This window comes from Podarcis filfolensis (genome assembly GCF_964270895.1).
Source record: "Podarcis filfolensis genome assembly, chromosome: 12".
NCBI lineage: Eukaryota > Metazoa > Chordata > Lepidosauria > Squamata > Lacertidae > Podarcis > Podarcis filfolensis.
In genome coordinates, this window is record NC_139614.1 from 33,117,349 (window position 1) to 33,138,109 (window position 20,761).

The 20,761-nt window shown below is 42.0% G+C and overlaps 1 protein-coding gene and 1 long non-coding RNA gene across 4 annotated transcripts in view; one reads left to right on the top strand and one right to left on the bottom strand.

Annotated features, from left to right (window-relative positions):
• Window positions 1-6,522, top strand: part of LOC310745841 — a 188,545-nt gene extending 182,023 nt beyond the window's left edge. The window contains exons 3-4 of the long non-coding RNA XR_014540362.1: window positions 1,706-1,813; window positions 2,937-6,522. This is a non-coding gene — a long non-coding RNA (uncharacterized lncRNA). The remainder of the gene's footprint in view (window positions 1-1,705; window positions 1,814-2,936) is intronic.
• Window positions 818-20,761, bottom strand: part of ZNF804B (zinc finger protein 804B) — a 295,745-nt gene continuing 275,801 nt past the window's right edge. For all 3 annotated transcript variants that reach the window (XM_083578481.1, XM_083578482.1, XM_083578480.1), the window contains 2 exons: window positions 8,287-8,417; window positions 818-6,478 (listed from right to left, as the gene is read on the bottom strand). In XM_083578481.1, coding sequence (XP_083434607.1) covers window positions 2,959-6,478; window positions 8,287-8,417 — 3,651 coding nt within the window. In that variant the 3' untranslated portion in view covers window positions 818-2,958. The remainder of the gene's footprint in view (window positions 6,479-8,286; window positions 8,418-20,761) is intronic.

A 20,761-nucleotide genomic window follows, 5' to 3' on the forward strand; every position in this document is an offset into this window, starting at 1 on the left:
GTGTCCGTGTCTAATCTTGGCCCTTTGTATAATTTGTTTGTTGGTGTGTGCTTGCTTTTTGTAAATCCACCAAAGAATAACATGGAATTAAAACAGGATTAAGGGGTTTTCTCAGGATGGTGGAAGGTGTGTGTGCCTCGTTGGTGTAGTGGGGGTGACACTTGCCTTTCTCAAAGGAAATGCTCTGCTTTTTTTGGGGGGGGATGGGGCATCGAGAAGGGTGACTTTGGGGCAGGAGTGAGAAATGTCTGTACTATCTGAGGAATGTTGGAGGGCATGCATTCAAGCAGTTGGTAGTCCTCTCTGATGCTTTTCTGATAATTAATACAGAAGTAAGTTTTTCACAGGAATTTGTGGTAGGATAATGTCGTATTTCTTTCATGCAAGAAGGATATAATATATAAAAGCACACAAGAAGCATTGTTGGTAAAACTGGCTTGTGACGTATAATGATTATATCTGCTTTAGTTCAAGTGTTCAAAAACCCTGTGTGTTATCAATTAAATTTAATATTAAATGAATGCATAAACTATTTAATAAATCCATTAAAATGGTTGTAAAAAACACATCAGTGGTGATTTTTTAAATAAAAAAGTAATATTTATTTATAGAGCCATTGAATCAACTCTAGTAAGACATGCTTAAAAAAATTTCTTAAAGAAATAGCCTAAAATAATTCAGCATTACAGCTTCTTGTCTAAATCAAACCCATTTCAGTTCTGTAGATTGAAATACAGAGTATGTTTGTCTCATCGGCATCTTACTTTGCTGCAATCTTTTGGTATGATATTTAAAAATGTATGACTGACGCTCCTTATGTCATTAAGCATTTTTATTGAAAAAAATTATTGCATGAAACTACATTCCCAGGAACAACTTGAATAATGAAAGGAAGAAAAAAAAAAGCTGCATTGCATGTTCAATAGTGCAATTCACTTATCTACTGTATAATATAAAACACTTTTTTTTTTTACAGAGAATACAAAACAAAATAACTAGTTTACAGGTTATACTAGCCAGAGTATTATTTAGTTTCAATATAAACTAAACACTTTGAAAAATGAATCAAGTGGCATATTTATTTATTTGTTTGCTTTTTTTGCAAAACTGCATAACAAACAGACATGTTCAGTGTTTTACAGAGAGGCTTTCATAACAGGGAAACAGTTACATCTGGTTGGTTGGTCTCGCCTGATCACTTTTGTCCCTCTCCTGTACAAAGTGAACTTTCAAAACTAACCCTAGGTGAGATTGAATTGGAATTCCATCTTGTAATTGGTGGAAGATGCAGCTGGGGAAACCTGGGGTGTTTTTTTTGGTTTTTTTACTTTTATAGAATGCAAGTTGATCTGGAAGCTGAATGCATGTTGAATCCTTCTAAGGGATGAGCTTGGGGCAATGTAGGAAATCCATGATCAGGCTATCTCACATTTACTTAATGTTAAAGGCCAGTGGAGTGGGCAATTGGATCAGGGTCTAGACATCAGGGGGAGAGAGAGGAAAAACCCTTCCTTCCAACATTTTCCTGATTTAAATTGCCCCCATTTAAACCTTTACACTGGAAAATAGCAACTTCGGAAGACAACTTCAATAGGGAAAATGATGCAGGGAAAAGGCTAACCCAACCCTCATTTAGTGCTGATACTGTCTTAGGGCGCCTCCACATCTGTTTTTAATGTCTTCTTTCTGAACTGTCTTGCTGCAGGCTCAGACACAGTTCTGTGTGGATCACACCAGCGGGTGTTCATGAAATATACTTTGTGGTTTGACAAAAGTCCATAAATAACCCCTCCCTCCCATTTTACTTACTGGGGTAAGTACCTCACTGTCTGATTAACACATATCTTAAAATTAGCATCCTGAAATGAATTGTTTTACTTAGAAAACATCTCAACGTTTGAATGGAATTGAGTTTCAAGGAAATAAGATGCGGGTCAGAACTTACAATTTGCTGTACTTTAGTGGCTATTTGGAATGGCTGCATCTTCCAGTGTTTGGGGGCGGGGGGAGGGCGTTCTTACAAACCGAGATCATGACAATCCTTTCCACTTGTCCTTTGAATGCTTCTGAAACTGACAATGCAATGAAAACCCCCCACACCAGACTTGTTCACACTGGTACTGACAAAAAGGTGTCGTATTATGTAGTTAGAAAGCCAAGTTTCACAACATTTCAGATAGGGGAAACCTTTTCTGTGGTGAGCTGACCATTTTTTGTCCCTATCTGTGAATGCCTATGTACCATGTGAGGGTTTGACAGATGTGTTTGCCTGGAGGAAAAGGGCTTCTCAACCTGGGGGGAAGTGCCTGTGAACCTTTCCAGAAAAGCAAAGAAAAGCGGGCTTTGCTCCCATGCATCCTCCAGCTGGCCCCAGAGCTTCAACTCCAGATATTTTGAGGAAGAGAGAAATGGGACAGCAGGAAAAAATGGGTGTTTTGAGGCTTTTTAGAGGGTGCTCCCCACTTTATGTGATTTCGGTTATGTGCATGGGGGCCTGGAATGTAACCTCAGTGTACGTGGGAGGATGCCTGTACTTCTAACTTGCGTTTCTTGGGAAAACGATTAAAATGTCCACAAGCCTATTACAGCATAAAAGGCTGCAGACAGCCTCTGCCAACTTGATGCCTTCCAGGTGTTTTGGACTACAACTCCCATCAGCCCCAGCCAGTGTGGACAATGGTCAGGATGATGGGAGCAGTAGTCTGATAATATCTGGATGGCAACAGGTTTGGGAAGGCTATTATTGTAAGGAATGTAAAAATCAAATTAACAATCATGTGCTGTGTCAGCCAGACCTTGATTTCCGCAATGTCTCTCATAAGATATGCAATTAGGCTGCTGAATGGGAATTGTCATTCTAAATTGCTTTTGGAGCGTAGGACAATGACTTTGCAATTTTAAAAGGGAAAATGACACCTTCTTCATTTCCGTTCCAGATAACCAACACCTCCGACAAGGTCAGGAACGATGCTGAAGTTCTTGAGTCTGGAATAATGGATGGATCAAGGGGTTGAGATGTACGGCAGGAGATGCAGCTGCATTTAGCTGCGGCGTGAACAGGGTAGGAATAAAGGCTGTGTGGGGCAGCGGTGGGATTGCCAGATGGGATGGGTGGATGGGAGTCGCTGATATGAAATGGAACGGGTGTCCCGCCAGGAGCGCCGAGTGCGCGGGCACGAAGGCCGGAGTAAAGGGCGAGAGTGAGAATGGAGCAAAAGGCGATGGTGAGAATGGATGTATATGAGTCAGGGAAAGATGGCTGCTGTGAGGATGTACTCCGGTGGACAGGGCAAAGCTCTGCAGCAGCGTGTGGCGGAGGGTGGCAACAGACGAGTGCTGCTGAACAGGGACAGCTGGGGAGGCAGAGAAGGCAGCTGGTCCTGGGGCAGGCACAACCTTGAGATGCTTTGCCACAAGCTGTTTCTGCATATGCTGCTGGGCCTGCAGCTGAAGAAACCTATATTTGTCTATCTCATCCGGGGAAAAGGTTATAGGCTGCTGCATTAAAGGAGAGGGGATGCACTTACTGTACGGCTCAGTCTTGTTTTCTGTTTCACTAGATTTATGCATAGCACTGTCAGAGCAGCAGTTCAGATCCCCTTCCACTCCACTCAAGTCTACACCTGCATGGTGTTCTTCTTTGGTCTCTGTTAGGTTGGGAACAGCAGAATATCCATGAGAAGGAAAAGCACCAGGAAAACCATTTGGCACCGAGTCACAGCTTTGTAGTAGGGGCTGCATTTCACCAGCTAAGAGATCCGGTTGATGCTTTGTTGCGGTGTCCTGTGCCATATTCAGGGCCTGATAACCTAAGTCGTTAAGCAGGCTATTGCCATAGTTAGTGCTAGCTGTCAGAATAATATTATCTATCGCTGAAGCTTCGGCTCGCTCTGTGCCTGTGCCGCTTTCCACGGAGCCAGTTCCATTGTTCCACCTGCTGCTCGTATCAATGTGAAGGGCTTTCTCAAGCAAAGGTAACATTGCTTCACTATCCACTGATGATGCACCTTTAACACCTGGTTGACTATGGGGGAGATCTTTCTCGCAGGTATTTGAAAAGCTTTCAGTGTTCTGAGTTTGCTCCTGGTTTAGCTTTGATTTCACCCTCTCTAAAAGGAGTTTGGCGGTTAATGACTTCTTCCCCACTGCTTTCCTTCCTAAGTGGTTGATGGAGCAGCTTCCAACTTGTTTTGATGGACAACTTTCATTCTGGCAGTCTGAGTGTGCAGAGTCTGATTTTCCTGGTTCAGCTCTGTCGGTGCTTTTCATATCCTTTTTGTGTTTGTTCCAGTCATGCACCAATTCTTTTGCAAGGGATCCCGAACTGCTGGCTCTTGATCTGGTGCAGCTTGATGATCTTTCGCTGCTTCCTGAATCTTGGGTGGAAGAACCTTTGGAGCTGCTGTAGCTCCTGCTCCTGCTGTGTTTACAAAGAGCGTGTCTGTTCCTGCTTTGCTTTGATACATCTCTTTGTAGTAAATGTCTATATCTCGAATGTCTTTGATATTTTGCCATATGCCTGTGTGCACATTTTCTAGATCTTTGACTTGTTTTGTTGAAAAGGCAGCCCCCATCTGCATCATCAGAAGATGAAATGCAATTGTGCTTTTTGTGTTTACATTTCTGCCTTTCAACCGGCTTTTGTTTCCTTTTGCAGCAAAAAGGCAAATGACTTCTGCTGTGATCACTTGATCTGTGACTAGAGTAGCAACTAGCGTAACTAGTTGCACTGCTAACAGAAGTGTCAGAATAATTAGACTGTCTGTCAGAAAAGGGCTTTTCCAAAGGAGTGAATTTCCAGCAACCGGCAAAATTCCCATTGCCTTCGTTTCCCATGGACTCCCTGGGTGAATCTAACTTGTATCTGAGAATGGAATCTTTCCCGCTGTCACTTATGTCACTGCTGCAGGTGACCAAATCCAGGTCGGTTTGTCTTTGGGCATACATTAAATCACATTTTGCACATTTTTGCTTCTTTGTCCTAGACACCAAGGGATAAATGCAAAGGTTTTCAGTTACTTCCTCCTGTAGAGTTTTTTCACAGTTCTGCAACTGCTGTGCTAAAGATCTCACATGCATTGTTGTGTGGGGACTTGTTGCTCTCGTGTAACGCCTTTTTGAGCAATCAAGGGGTGCAGGCACTTCAGGTAGGTTTTCATTCAAATCATCTGAGATGTACTTTGGAGCACTTTGACTCATTTCATTCTCTGTGTCTGAATCCAATTTTGGCCAGGACTTTTTGAGGCTTAGAGCTCTTTTCTTTTTCTTTGGCTTCAAAGACTGATTATCTTTTTCACTGGACAGTTGCTTGTTCTCAGTTAGATCTGAGGCGTCATTTCCATCTATGTCCATAGTTCTTGTTGAGTGCTCAGTAGGACTTTCTTCGTCGACATCATGATGCCCACTTTCTCTATGAGATAAGGAGAGCCGAAAATCAAAATACAATGGATTACAACCATAGGAAATGGAGGGTTCTGTTTTTGTAAACAAAAGAAGTTCTGTGGGCCACCGTAAGGCTGTCCTGCCATCTTTGCTCAGTACATGAAGAAAAGGCAATGCTTTAGGCTTAATTTCATGAACCAGTGCATTATCCCTAGGCATTTCAGCATCTGCATTGACAGCTTCTGTACAATCAGAAGATTGTTTGAATACACAGGGATTGTAGTTTCCCTCACATTGATGTCCTTGCTCAGATGATCGTTGGGCTAAGGACTCAGAGACACATTCTGGTAACAGGCCATCACTGTGCTTGTAAGTGTTTTGCTGCATACAAATGTTATTTGTTTGGCATTGAGGTGTAACAACGTTTTCCAAGGGTTTCTGGGTCTCGTTCAACTCTCCTCCTTGTTCTTTTGCACCAGGAGACCCAGAACAATCCAAATCAGGAAGATGTAGTTTGTCTTTACGAAATGAAGTATGAGTTTCTGTTTGCTCTCTGTCCTTGTACTGATTGTTTTCTTTCTGCAGTTGATTTTTCCGAGCCAGATTACAGGAGGCGAAGCTGTCTGGGTGACTTTGAATGGTGCCTAACCGTTTATGCACATTTGCTTTCCTCTCGTCCCTCATATGTATACACGCACGGCACTCTTCGGAAGTCTGCTTTGCTTTATGCCGAGGGGATCTGATGCAGTCATATGCATCTTCCATGTTCTCACTGAAAACGGATGCTGATGACTCAAGCTTCAGGTGGACTTTTTTAGAGAATGAAAAGGACACCCCGGCCCGATTGCAGCCATTGGTGCCACAGGAGAATGCGGGAGAGATGTGGCTTCTAAGGAAATGGTGTGTCTCTATGCAAGACTGGTTCTTGCTTAGCAAAAGTTCCTGCTCCTTCTCTGAAGTGCTGCTGGTGATACTTTTTCCTTCAGCTGTATTCTTGACTTTGCCTTCTTGAGCTAACAGAAGTTTATCTTGTGGCGTCTGCTCTTTTTCTACAACCACTTGGGGAGATTTAAACGCAGGTCTGCATTCAGCAACGCTGGAAATAAATGACATAATAAAATCACTTGATTTACAAATGAATGTTAGATTTCAGAAAGTAGTCATTTTCACTGAAAAGTATGGGGTTCCATCCAAGGCATCTGCCTGCCTTTGCCCAAGCAGGTGGGCTGCGTCTTTCCTCCTGGAGCAACCCACTGCCCCAAGAGGAAAAACACAACTCACCTGTTCAGGGGAAGGCAATCATGGCAGCTGTGGAGCCACGATGTATTGTCAGCTCAAAAAGTCTGAAACCACTATTGCGATGTGAACACCATTTCAGTTTCAAGGCAAGAAATTGGAGTATTGCCCAGCTCTAGAATAGACATGACTAACCTAGATTCATTGATTTCAATAGCTCTACTGTGAACAGAACCTACTTAGACACAGCCCGAATACTGCACACTGTGGCAGGCTGACCACAGTGGTATGGTAGGTGAAGTGCCCTTAGTAATTTTGCCCTGCTGTGTCTTCAAGAAGCCTTTGGACTACGTATTGTACACTGTACTGTACAGTACCTGTACTTACTAGTTTAGCAGTCTGCAGAGCACATGCTTGGGATGAAAGAGTTCTCGGCTTCAGTCATCTCCAGGTGAAAGATTTCATGCGGCAGGGAAAGAAAAGGTGATGGAGAGTCGCTGCCAGAGCAGGTGTATGCAAGATAGACCAACAGACTGACTCGGTATAAGTAACTGAGTGGTACAGTATAAATTATCTACTGGAATCCTCTCCATTTCTGTGTTTCTTTCACAGTAAGGATGCTATTTTAGTTCCCTGGAAGGAACTATTTGGAGAATTTGTATATGTGCAGAGAAATGAAAATAAGGATTTCTAGACTAAGCAAATAAATATTTGGGGCTTATTTCCCCCCTCTTCCTAGCAATTTTTACAAATTGCTAAGAGCATTAAACTCAGATCTGTTTTAATAAGGTGAAATGCTCTGTTAGTGAAATATTAAATATCAGATCTGAGAGAAACAGGAGGCCAGTTTCATGCACTTTTCTTTTCCTCCTCCAACATTACCTGAACCCTTTCAATCTTCAGAGGATGTGTAAGTGACCATAGAGGAGAAGGGGCAAGAGGGGGTGTATCATCCCATTCCAGAAGCATTCAGAATGATGCTTCTGGTCTTACTGAACTGTGCTGGTGGGCAGTGAACCTGCTATTACTGTGCGGTAAGACAAGGAGACAATGTAGTGGTCTGCCAGGTTCCTTCTTATTCCATTTACAGTGACTGCAATGCAAGTGTTTCTCTTGCTCTCTGTGATATCACCACATCACCAGTTCTTATGGGTTTTGTGATGCTGTGACATCATTACACCAGTGAGATGATCTCTGATTAGTTTGGCTCACACAGCAAGGAAAATCTGCCCCCCCCCCCAAACAATAATGGTGCCAAAGCAGCTGTTGGGAGAAGCTACAAGTCTGAAAAGCATGGGGGGAAACAGGTTTGTTTGTTTTTTCTGAGGAGGGGATAATTTTCTCCAAATCTTATGGTTTTGGACTGAAAATGTTTGCTCTTGAAAACTCAGCACAGCACTATTTTTTTAAATAAAAAATATGTCTGTTCTGATCAGATTAGAAAGAGGATAAAAACCCCAGCCTTCAAATGCCAAGGAATTAATGCAGGGATTCCAATTTTATGGCAAGGATGTTTTGGCATCACTGATAATTTAAAAAGGGCTTGCAGGGCATGTGATGATTATCTGTGCATTATATAAAGCAGGAGTAAAGTTACCGAGATTTCTTCTGGGACTTCTAGGGGGGTGGATATGAGATTAAAATGTAATACAAGTTCCAGATGCTTACCATTCTGACTGCTTCCGCAGCTCAGCCAGCTGATGGAGTCGCTTGAGTGCTTTTTCCTGTTTCTTCTCATCTTTCCAGGATTTTGAAGCCACGTTCCGTGCAAATTCCCTTTGTTTTAGCTCTTTCAGCCTCTGTGCAAGAGAAGCACAAGAATAAAAGATGATGCATCTCTTCATAGCACGTTGATGCTTTTGTGTTTCTACATATAACCAGACAAGATACAGGAGGCAAAGCTGATAAAATGCAATTATAATGTAATAAGTAATCCCCAGTGAGCAGAGGGGTTGGGGGGTATATTTATCCGTCAGCTTGACTCAAACTCACATCTCTGTCTAATGCACTTTATGGTAGAAGAGCTGCATCTCCAAACATGACTGTTACAACCAGATGCAACAGGAAAAACAACAACAACCCAGAAAGCACCAAGAGCAGCTGTAGGCTGTGTACCAGAGGTGCTATGCACCCTGAACTGGTTTCGTGGGGTGGCATTTGAAATTTCCCTTGCAGTCTCTGGCACCATGTTTAGGGTGCATAGCACCTTATTACTTATTAGAAGATGCAAACTATTTTCCAGTGAGAATGTTGCATGCCAGGCGTAGCATGATGTTGCATGATGGCGTAGATACTAGCCAATAGGTATCAATTTTACTCACACAGGCATATGAAATAGCTCTTTTGTATTATCTTGGAGAAGTGGGGAGAAAACAGAGTCAATATTTGGTTTGAATTGTTCCCCCATAACCTAAACCATTACAGCATAAAGCTATTTGGCTCCAACAACAAATATATGAATTTTTGGTACCATTGCTTCTTTCTCTAGCTCCTTGAAAGATTTCATCAACGGTGTCTCCGAAAAATTTTACACATCACTTGGGAAGACAGGCAAACTAATTTCAGTGTACTGAAAGAAGCAAAGATCACCAGTCGAAGCAACAATTCTTCAACATCAACTTTGTTGGACTGGTCATGTTGTTCGGGTGCCTGATTATCATCTACCAAAGCAAGTACTCTATTTCCAACTCAAGGATGGGAACCAAAATATCGGTGGACAACAAAAGAGGTTTAAAGATGCTCTCGAGGCAAATCTAAAAATATGCAACATAAGCACTGATAACTGGGACACACTGGCCTGTGAGCGCTCCAACTGGATAAGAGCCTTTACCAAAGGTGTCATGGACTTTGAAGAAGCACAAACTCAGGGTGAAAAGGAGGAATGAGCTAAGAGGAAGGCACATTTGGCAAATCCTCACTGTGATCAGCTGCCACCCAGAAACCTATGTCTCCACTGTGGAAGGACGTATGGATCCAGAATTGGCCTCCACAGTCATTTATGGACTCACTGTTAAGACCGTGTTCATGGAAAACAATCTTATTCGGCTACGAGTGATTGCCAAAGAAGCAGCAACAGCAATTAAATAATTCCTACTTTTCCCCCACTGCTACCTGGGTTTTAAATTATAAGAGTAGGATACTTTGCATATGGTTTATTTGGAAACAACCCATAAAGGCTGAAATAACAGATATGCACATATTAAAGGGCAGACATGTTTTCCCCCTAATATTGTCCATATGCATAGTTCTATTCCAATCAAGTATTTATGGATATCCCATGCTGTTTGTTTCAGGTATCTTATGGTTGATTCCATGCCTTGGCCAACCATATTTTACTATGCGAATTAGTTGACCTCAGATGTGCTTGCTTGAATGCAATCCATGAAATAAATTGTATTGTTCAAAATGTACCCAAATGGAACTAGCTGAATAAATCTTCAAATCTTTCTCCAAACAACATCAACAAATGGCCCAGCTGAATGGGCACAAATATATATATATATACAATAGTAGCATTTGTATGGCTAACCATGTACGCAAAAGATGCTAAGCTCACTAACAGGCGCTGTTGAACAGTATCGAAATAATTGCGCTCATCCATAAGGGCGCTCAAGCAAGGTAGAGAGCTTGGGAATTAACATACATTTAAGTGTGCAATTACATTTTTTCATGCCATTAGGTACCTAACTGGCTGGCTAAACCTAGTCAAATGTGCCAAAGTATGATTTATTTTACAAAATTTGACTCCTTTGTTCTTTGGTTCCTATGAATAACAATTGCAAGACATTTGCAGCCTGATTGTACCAGCTACTGCACTGGCAAATAGGTGCACAGGATTAGATGGAAGGACTTCTGCACCAGCACAACCTGCGGCATTACTTGGGTACCATAAGACCATCCAGGACATTGGCAAGCACAGGCACATATGACAATATCACATTGCTTGAATTAACTGCTATTTGTATGCATAAACACAAGACTTGGTAGGGAGGTTGAGTTGGCAGGCTGGGCAAGGGGAGGGGTGGGCATCACTTGGTCCCTGTCAAAGCCCACACCCCTATAGACATGCACATTTGCACCCTGGAAGTACACAGAGCTGATGCACACCCTTGTCTCATTCTTAAGTCCACATCCAATAAACCTGGATCATTCCCAAGTTTCATAACATGTGATGTTCACTTTGCAGAGTTGAGAATTGGCTTAAGCATGCTTGCCATCTACACTGGATTGTGGCCTTAGCTTTTAGCCCGAGAGATTTTCTTGCCATTTCAAGTGTCAATGCAAGTGCAGAAAGCATTGAAGTTCAGCAAAGTTTCCCCCTCTTCTGTGCAATGTCCCAGCTTTGAATGGGATAATATGGAGCTCTTACATAGACTGGAGACCCAACATTTGGTTGGCCAGGTGAAACAAGCCATGCCTGCATCTGATTGGCTGAAAACTAGCTAATTAGCAAGACTCATCTAACCCCCAAATGTACTCTTGCTTCTGCATCATATTTTCCACTACTTTGCTAGTTTTGACTGTTCTCAAATGTTTTATGAGAAGGCTGGAGTCCTATGCATTCTTGCTTACTAGATAGGAAGTCCTACTAAATAAAGTTGCTTTACATCTGAGTAAAATGCATCACATTGGGCTGGAAGGATTTCTGGGAATTATTCAAACCTACAATTCCAGTTTTACATCTTATTTCAAAGGTGGATGTACATTTTCCTGAGAAAGACGATGTATATTAGACACAAAACACAATTATAAAATCGTTTTAAGTTTTCCAAATTGACACAAACCATGCATTAATATAGTAGAGCCAACCGCGTGATTTGTAAAATGTCTTCAAAATCCCAACCATAAAATGACTATGATAAAATTATTAAAAAGCATAATTGGAATGTATGTCTGAGGCATACAGCATTAGCCATTTAAGCAACTGGCAGAAAGAGCAGTAAGAGAATTTGCTTTCACCATGGTAACTGGCATTCTAAAAATAACTTTGAACGGCTATTAGTTTTCAGGATTAAACGTACGAGAAAGGCAACTTTAAAATTAACTGATGCATTTCAATTTGTTCCATGGAATCGCGATTTAATAATATTGCTATGAAATTTATTTAAGTGAGTAGATGCAATGAGCTTTGTAGTAAATTTTGCACAGTAGCACCCTCTCGTCTCCCACTGCTATTCAGGCCCTATCTGGTCATTTTCTGTCCCAGGGCAAAGTTCCCTCTCTCTCCAATGGGACACTCTCCGGAGAAATCTAAGGGCTCATCACCTAATCAAAATAAATGGGACTCTGTCCAGTTCATGGGATGAGTGAACCATCCTCATGAATGCAAATGATGGTTATGCCAAAGAAAACTTAAAGTAGGACTTGTGTTTCCAGGTTCAGCTGCAGCTTCCCAGAAGTATCTCATTTCGACTTTCTTTTCAAGAGGTCACAACAGTGGAGGCAGTTGTTCAGTGTTTTACTGTCAGGGATAAGGAAGGAGTGCAGAGTAAGGAACTATTCAAATCAACTTAGCTTCTAAGATAAGTTAACAGAAAGAAGCTCACAGAAGGAGAGTTCCCCATTCACCCCTCATGTCTATAGACACCTGTGTCCCAAAGAGCTGCTCTGGAGGGTCACATTGCTGCTTATTAGTTTGTTCTCATGGCTCCTTGAACAACTGGGGCCTGGAGGCTGCCAGGTGAGAGCAAATTACCGTATTTTTTGCTCTATAAGACTCACTTTTCCCCTCCTAAAAAGTAAGGGGAAATGTGTGTGCGTCTTATGGAGCGAATGCAGGCTGCGCAGCTATCCCAGAAGCCAGAACAGCAAGAGGGATTGCTGCTTTCACTGCACAGTGATCCCTCTTGCTGTTCTGGCTTCTGAGATTCAGAATATTTTTGTTCTTGTTTTCCTCCTCCAAAAACTAGGTGCGTCTTGTGGTCTGGTGCGTCTTATAGAGCGAAAAATACGGTACCCCAAACAGGACTTGGATCCTAAAATGATGCAAGGAAATTCACAGAATGAAAGTTTACCATCCTCTCCTTGCCCTAGCAATCCCCTGCTCATGTTGCTCAGGGTAGGGGCTCATAGGAGAGGCAGTGGTAATTTATATTATTATATTATATTATATTATATTATATTATATTATATTATATTATATTATATTATATTATATTATATTATATTATATTATTATATTATATTATATTATATTATATTATATTATATTATTATTATATTAATTCATACCCTGTCCATCTGGCTGGGTTCCCCCAGCCACTCTGGGTGGCTCCCAACAGAATTAACGATAATAGTAATAAAAAAGCGTTAAAACATCAGACATTAAAAGCTTCCCTAAACAGGGCTGCCTTCAGATGTCTTTTAAAAGTCAGATAGTTGTTTATTTCCTTGACATCTGTCAGGAGGGTGTTCCACAGGGAGGACGCCACTACCGAGAAGGCCTCTGCCTGGTTCCCTGTAACCTCACTTCTCGCAGTGAGTGAACCGCCAGAAGGCCCTCGGAGCTAGCTGGAGGAGTATGTATAGTGTCATACATAATTGTTGGGATGAAATCACAGAATTGCAGAGTCGGAAGTGACCACCAGTGTCATCTAGCCCAACCCCTGCAATACAGGAACCTTTTACCCAAGGTAAGGCTCGAACCCTCAACCCTCAGATTCAGAGTCTCATGCTCTACAGACTTCCTTCATTATTAAGGGTGGGGGAATGCCACCTGCTGTAGGGCTACCCCCGTCAGCATGGAGCTCCTTCATCTTCACCAAGTCTTGTCCCACTCCAATGAGGGGGATCACAGGTGGCTGTGAAGTAGAAGCAGGGACAGGAAACATCCATTGTGTGAACTTTTTAAAGCTAACTTTTCTTCAGATGCAAGTCAAGGTGACGGGTGCTAGTGTTAACCTTCATATACCAACTCCTTGTTTCATTTTGCCTATTTTATTTCTAAAGACTTATATCGCATCCTACTTTCTACTTAAGGAGTCCAAGAACTCAAAATACAGAAATAATATTTTCAAAATTATTCCTTCACGGCCTAGGACCCTCGTACCTGCAGGACCGCCTCTCCTGGTATGCCCCACGGAGAGCCTCAAGGTCCATAAATAACAACACCCTTGTGGTCTCAGGCCCTAAGGAAGTTAGATTGGCTTCAACCAGAGCCAGGGCCTTTTCAACTCTGGCTCCGGCCTGGTGGAACGCCCTGCCTCATGAGACCAGGGCCCTGCAGGATCTGATTTCTTTCCGCAGGGCCTGTAAGACAGAGTTGTTCCGCCTGGCCTTTGGCTTGGAGCCAATTTGATTCCCTCTCTTTCTTTTTTCTTTTCCTTCTCCTCCTGCGATGAGGCTACATTTTAATATTTTAATGTTCCATTATTTTAATGTTGTTTTTTATTTTTGTTTTTAAGTTGTAATCATTCATCTTGTTTTTATTATTGCTTGTAAGCCGCTCTGAGCCCGGCCTTGGCTGGGGAGGGCAGGGTATAAATAAAAAATTATTATTATTATTAAAATAAAAAACCCCAATTTAAACCCATCATTTTTTTTTAAACAACAACAACAACAACAGAGTAATAATTCTAGTGCAGGTTAACAGGAGACAAAAAAATAATCACCCAATGGCCTTTTTGAACAGCCGTGTCTCTACTATGTTTTATGGATTTTCTAATTGCTACCAAGGCTTTTGGCTGTGTCCATTTGGTGAATAATAATAATAATAAAAAGAATGATAAAAAGCTGCTCATTCAGTGATCTCTGGCGATAGCAGAAATCTCCAGCAAGAAGCTGGAGCTGTACTGGGAGAGGGTCCCAGGTCACCTTTCAACTGGCACACAACTGTGTCTCCTGAGAAAAGTTTTAAGAAACCAGCTGACATGAACAGTACCTGCTGGTGGTCATTCATACCTGCTACTATAGTTGTGTGCTTTTGGGAAATGCCTTTGTTTTAAATTTGCTGTCCGGGATCTAATTAGGTCTTCAAATGAGTTTCTAATCTTTTAATTGCTCCTTGGAAATTTGTGTGTAGGGTGCAGACTTTTTCCCCTTCCCTTCCCTTTCCGAAACCTTATATTTTGTTTAGACAGTATCTTATTTTCCTTTCTTCACGTGCGCAACCTCCCTGCCAACCTCCCTAAATCTGAATTATTTACTGTTAAAAGGGAAAATGGTTGAGTTTAAATACCAAAGCAGAACTACAATCCCCTTAAAATATGCACCCGCACAGATTCAACATGCTGATAGTGACTTTGTATCTTTTTGGCTTAGGGGAGCCACAGTGATATGGAAGATTATGTTGAAAGACAAGGAGAAATAGGGCAGCTGAATCCTCTTCAAGTTGCTCTTTCATTTCTGAAACAATATGTCATTGTAATTTTTGAGTATTACTGGGATAGCTCAGGAATAACTTTGTGCAGTGGGATGAACTATAGAAAACTGATACGTTGAATGACAAACATTTCACAGCCTTTGATTAAACCACATCCTATTCGTTTCACTTGAGTAGTAGATAAATACAGTTGCATATATATTGCTGTTCTGCATTCCTTTTCAGGCCAGTGTTGTGAATGCTTTATTTTAAGGGCCTAATTGGCTTCTAGCCCAAAGATAACATGCTGACTTCAATGACAAAGATCCCAATAAGGTAGGATTGTGTGTAATTACCACCTGTTTTGCTTCTGCTCATGCATTCAGCAGCTTATCTGCATGGAGCGTTGGCTGATACAGGAAAGTGAATGCAAACAATGGGTCAGATTCAGACCTGGCCTTGCTTTGAGTAGACCCAGGGAAATGAATAGGAAAAGTGAGCCATGACCAACCTAAGTCCCATTGGTTTAAATGGGGCTACTCTAAGTGTGTCTAAGTTTGGATCTGACACATTGTCAGAAAGTAAAGGCCAGATGCTTCTGAGAAGTCTGCATTTTGTTGAAGTGTATTCTGGGAAGTTATATGGAAGAAAAAAACCAGGCAAGAACAGTAGAATAGCCCTGTTGGATCAGACCAAAGGTCCATCAAGCCTTTTTGGGTCCAGCAGTTGCCTTCAGGTACTGAAAGCAAGGCATGAAGGCAGAATTTGCTCATTGCTTCTCCCCAGCATCTAATGTACAGAGGCATACTGCTTCTGAACATGGGCGATGACTAGGTTTAGCTACATTCCACCCTTAAAAGATATCCCAATGATTATATAAGCAACCTCTCTAGTCAACCAACAGGGTGGTGCTGTTCCTTATCCTCAAGTGTTTGACTAAGGTTCTGCTATTGTATTGAAGTGCCTTATTGCATATCTTAGGGAACTTCCTAGGAAGAACAGGTCTATGCTGGAATCCTGTGCTGTTGGTTTTAATGCCTGCAACACAACTTTTAATGTGTGCAGCTGGCTTAGGAAAACTCCTCAGTGGACTAGATACATAGGAAGCTATCTGTGCACATGAAAATCACTGTATTCCAGCTGTATGATAAGAAGGCTCTAAGGGATGTTGCTATTGCAGAGAGCAGTGGTCCATAAAAAACAGATTGAATCAAAGTTGCAAATGTTAATTGAAAATGGAATGGGAATAAATTGATTTTTCCACATGTAAATTCTCTCACTTCCTTTAACAAGTCATGCGCTGTCAACCCCATGCAAGGAACTGCCACTAGGGCACTGACATTTCTCTTGCCCATTGGCCACGCTGCGTGAGACTGACAAGAGTTGGAATCTAACAACATCTCAAGGGTCACAGGCTCCTCATTCCTACAAGCAGTGGAGAGCACACTAGTCCCTTCCCAACTCCTAGTAGTAAAGCACACTTAATTGTGAATTATGATAACTAATTATATTGTTTTCCTTGCAAGCTGGGCTTGCTCCTCAAGATCCTCTGCTGAGGTTCTTTCTGAGTGCTCCTACTTTGGATGCTGGCTGGCCACCCAAGGCTGCTTTGTAGTATTGCTCCATCTCTGAAATTCTTTCTCCAAACACATTTGTCAAGTGTCAACTTTACTATCATTTAGAAATCCAACTGATTTTTTTGTTTTGGTTACTCAAGCTTTTGATACCACGTCATTTAAATCAAGAATTTTAACTAATTAGCTGCTGTTTTAACCACTGTTTTGTGAGCTGTGATTTGATCTTTGTGGAGAAATTAGTTTTGATTAACATTATTACCCTGTCTTAAATATCGCCAGCTGCCTTATAGTCATTGAATATTAGGATATTTTTAAAGACAAGTATCTGTCTGTAATTGTATAGTATGTTACTGTTCATACACCCCCTCCATGTTTGTCTCAACAGCCTTCCTTGCACGGGTATGAGGCCTATACACATCTCCCCTCGCATGCTGGTTTCAACACTGCAGTCCTGGTTAAATTAAACCATAGTTCCCTGTTGCATCTGAAATAGAATTGTCTTCTACTGGCTTTGCCCCTTCAACTGTGGTCTCTTGAAACTACTGTTCTGCACAACCAAACCACAGACCTCTGTTTTAATGTCATTTTACTGACATTAAACCATGGAGAACTGTAGTTTAATGTCAGTCTACTAACCAGCATTAAAACACACTTCTCCATTTTGGAACTGTAGTTTAAAGAGACTGTGGCCAAAGTGAGCAAGGAGCAGGGAAGTGGGTCTGGTCACATACAGGCCCAACACTCACACCCAGCTTACAACCGTTTATGCAGCCAGGAACATTACATCACAAAGATATTGTGAAATGCTCATACAAAGCTGTTCAGTGCTGCCGTTCTTTGTCTGGGTCACTGGGGCCTTCCTGTGTCTAAGTGGTTGTGTGATTTGTTACCTGGTTCTCCTTTCCCCTGCTATGGCCCTGGAATTCATAGCCAACTGACCTCCGGAAAGCTGCCACACTGCAGTTCTTGAGAAGGGCTTTGGAGACCTATTTGTTTTTGGATGCCTATGCATGTGTAATATTTCCTTGTTATGGTGTTCTTTTCAGCTAATGGTTTTGTTGAAAATGTGTTTTATATTCTGAGCTGGATGTGTGCTTTTTAGCACCGCTGGGTTATTAATGTGGGTCTTTGTATAAATTGCATTAATTTTTCTTTTTAGAAATTATGGTGATGATTATTGAAGTTGTAATTTTAAATTGCTTTATGTCAGCCAACTTGAGAGAGTTGAGCTTACTTAGGAAAACAGCTTATAAACATTTCAAAAAAATAAAAATGTTCTTTTGCACGTACTTCTTCACTGGCATCTAATGTGATTCAGTGACCCTTTCTTACAGATGTAAAATGAAATGGCTTTGTCTATCTGCTTCTTCTACTTTTTATTCTGTTTTTTTTGTTGAATCTTGTTACATTAACAATTTTTTTAAAAAAAGAATTAAAAGTGTAATTGAATATGACCCACCACTTAGACCAAAGTACTTGGAATTAATTCAGTTTAATTTCACTGAAATCAGTCCACAGAACCAGTTACGCCAAAGTGTCTGGCAATTAGTACATGTTCTCGGTCTTAACAAGTTTGTAGATCAGTTTGCTAATAACTTTTAAAGAGGGAGATTGGCTTTGAGAATTTGCAAATTGAACTTGGCAGTGGCTTCATGTATCCTCATTAGGGTTCAGCTGAAGGATTCCTAATGTCTCATGGCTCAGGTGATGTCCAGTACACATGCTGGCACTGGAATTCACCCACCATTGGACATTAATTTTGGGCAGTTTAACTAAAATTTATGTATTTTTTAAATAGGAGCAAGATGATCTTTCAGACATTATTTTATTTGAAGGACCATTGGTATCTGGCATTTAACTGTGCAATCCTGTGAGTGTCTACTCAGAAGTCATCCCAATTGACTTTGATGAAACTTACTTGCAGGAAAGTGTGTTTAGTTTTACAGGCTAAGTAACTACTGAATAGTCCAATAAATACAGCCAGTTGCATGGTTTTGTTTTGTTTGGATATATTTGAGGTATGATGAAAAAAAGATGATAATGTTTCTGACTAGTGATGGGAATTAAGTAAAGTAATCCTGTCATTCTACTATGACTCCCTTGATATGCACCATGCATTCAGTATCCCCCCCCCCCCGCAAAAAAAGCAACATGCAAACATATGTGTGTTGTTAGGCTCGATTCCTTTTTCTTTTTGGCTAGAAGCATACCTTGAAGATTTGTTGCTCATTTTTCTACAAGCGGAAAGATCAGCAAGATTCTTAAACTCCATTGGACTCAATTATGCTGCTAAATTGTGCATATTAATCAGATAGATGGTAGCAATCTATACTCAAAAGTAGAGGGGAAACACATAAGCTGCTGTTGTAGATACATTCAGTGGGGCACAGAGTGGTTGTAAAGAGGAGGAAATAAATTAGATGATAGAATCATTCACTAGAGGAAGGCAAGCAGCTGCTTCAGAAGCATTTAAAGTTAGAGGGGGGAAATGAATCTACGTTAGGCTGGTGTTAATATTTGAATGGCAGAGCATTTGTGCCAGTGGAACCTTGGAGTGGAGCTCAGGAACGGAGACACAACCTCAGATCCTTGGTTCAAAAGCAACATAAAGCCATGGGGCTACCTTTGAAGGTGACCCGGAAACTACAACTAATCCAGAATGCGGCAGCCAGACTGGCGACTGGGAGCAGCCGCCGAGACCACATAACACCGGCCCTGAAAGACCTACATTGGCTCCCTGTACGTTTCCGAGCACAATTCTAAGTGTTGGTGTTGACCTTTAAAGCCCTAAACGGCCTCGGTCCAGTATACCTGAAGGAGCGCCTCCACCCCCATCGTTCAGCCCAGACACTGAGGTCTAGCGCCGAGGGCCTTCTGGCGGTTCCCTCACTGCAAGAAGCCAAGTTAAAGGGAACCAGGCACAGGGCCTTCTCAGTACTGGCTGTTAGAATAAAAGGTGAACATTTATGGGAACTGTGACAAGATAAACCCGGGAAAAGGCAGGATGCCAATGGATGGTTCTGACATGTGGGTTGAGACGTCATAAGGCAGGGAGCATAGATTCTTCCTGTGGTATGGAGGCTTGTACAGAGTATGAAGGCCTAATACCGAGCTGATTTTACTCACTAAGGATGTTGAGTGCGGTGCAGAATAGGAGGGAAATCAGGGTATTTTCCTAGGCAACCCCATTGTTGGAGACTTAGATGCAAGTCTGTTGCTGTTATAAACAGCAGGTGCACTGAGGTGCGTTCCACTGGTACAGTGGAGATGTGCCGGATGTACAGATCAGGAGGAGCTACGAAGAGTGAGAAGCCCACCAGGTATGCTCAGGAGTTTGCTAACACAGCTGTTGCAGATTTAGCTGTGGTTGGTGGCTTGACACAGGTCTTGGAACCCGGAGTCTTAAAAGGGGCAAAGGGTTTGTCCTCAAGGGATGCGAAACCATGCCCAAAGGCTGTACTGTTTCCTTGAAGAAGGAAGCTGGACCACGTCCAGAGGCTGTGTGTGCCAACACTGATTCCTCAGAGAGGAATGAGGCTAGAGTTCGAGTCCCAACAAAGCCAAGTGTGAGACTTCCTGATAGTCAGAAGAGCTATGACGCCAAGACTAGTCAGAAGTGCAAGATGGGGGGCCACTAGGGGCGCATTGGAAGATGGCCGCCAATACCATCTCTCTGACCCACACGGGGAATTAAGAGGCTGTTATGGGAGTAGGCAGCCTCCCTTGTTGCCCCAAGGAAATGGGGAACACTGCCCTTGCCTGCTGTGCCCATAAATCACCCCCTAATTTGAAAGAAGGGGGTGAGGGCCCTAGGCAGAATGCCCCCGTGTGGACCTCGGCTCTCCTGGATGCTGTCTCTGATCGCGCACTAGCTGCAGCAATTTGGAATAATTAATTACAAAAGAAGCAAAGGCACATATTTCAAGTGAAGAAGAGGAGTGAAGTCTGCTGATTTAAGTGACCTCTGCAAAAGAAGACGACGGGTTGGAGAAACAGGAATATTTTACGATGAAGATACACCAAAGGCTGGGTATGTTGACAACGGGACTGAATGGGGGGGGGGAACCTTTTTTACTTTCCTTCTATGTGATTTACAAGAACCCCTCCTCATTAGAATTGTCGGTTGAACTGACCCAAGCAGGATGATTAAGGTCTGTGTGGAGATAAACTTTAACCAAAAGCATGCTTTATGGAGATCGAGAAGCAATAAGAGCTTTTGGAATGGCGCAGCAATTAATTCGGAGTCGCCATCTTGCCAAAGGATTTA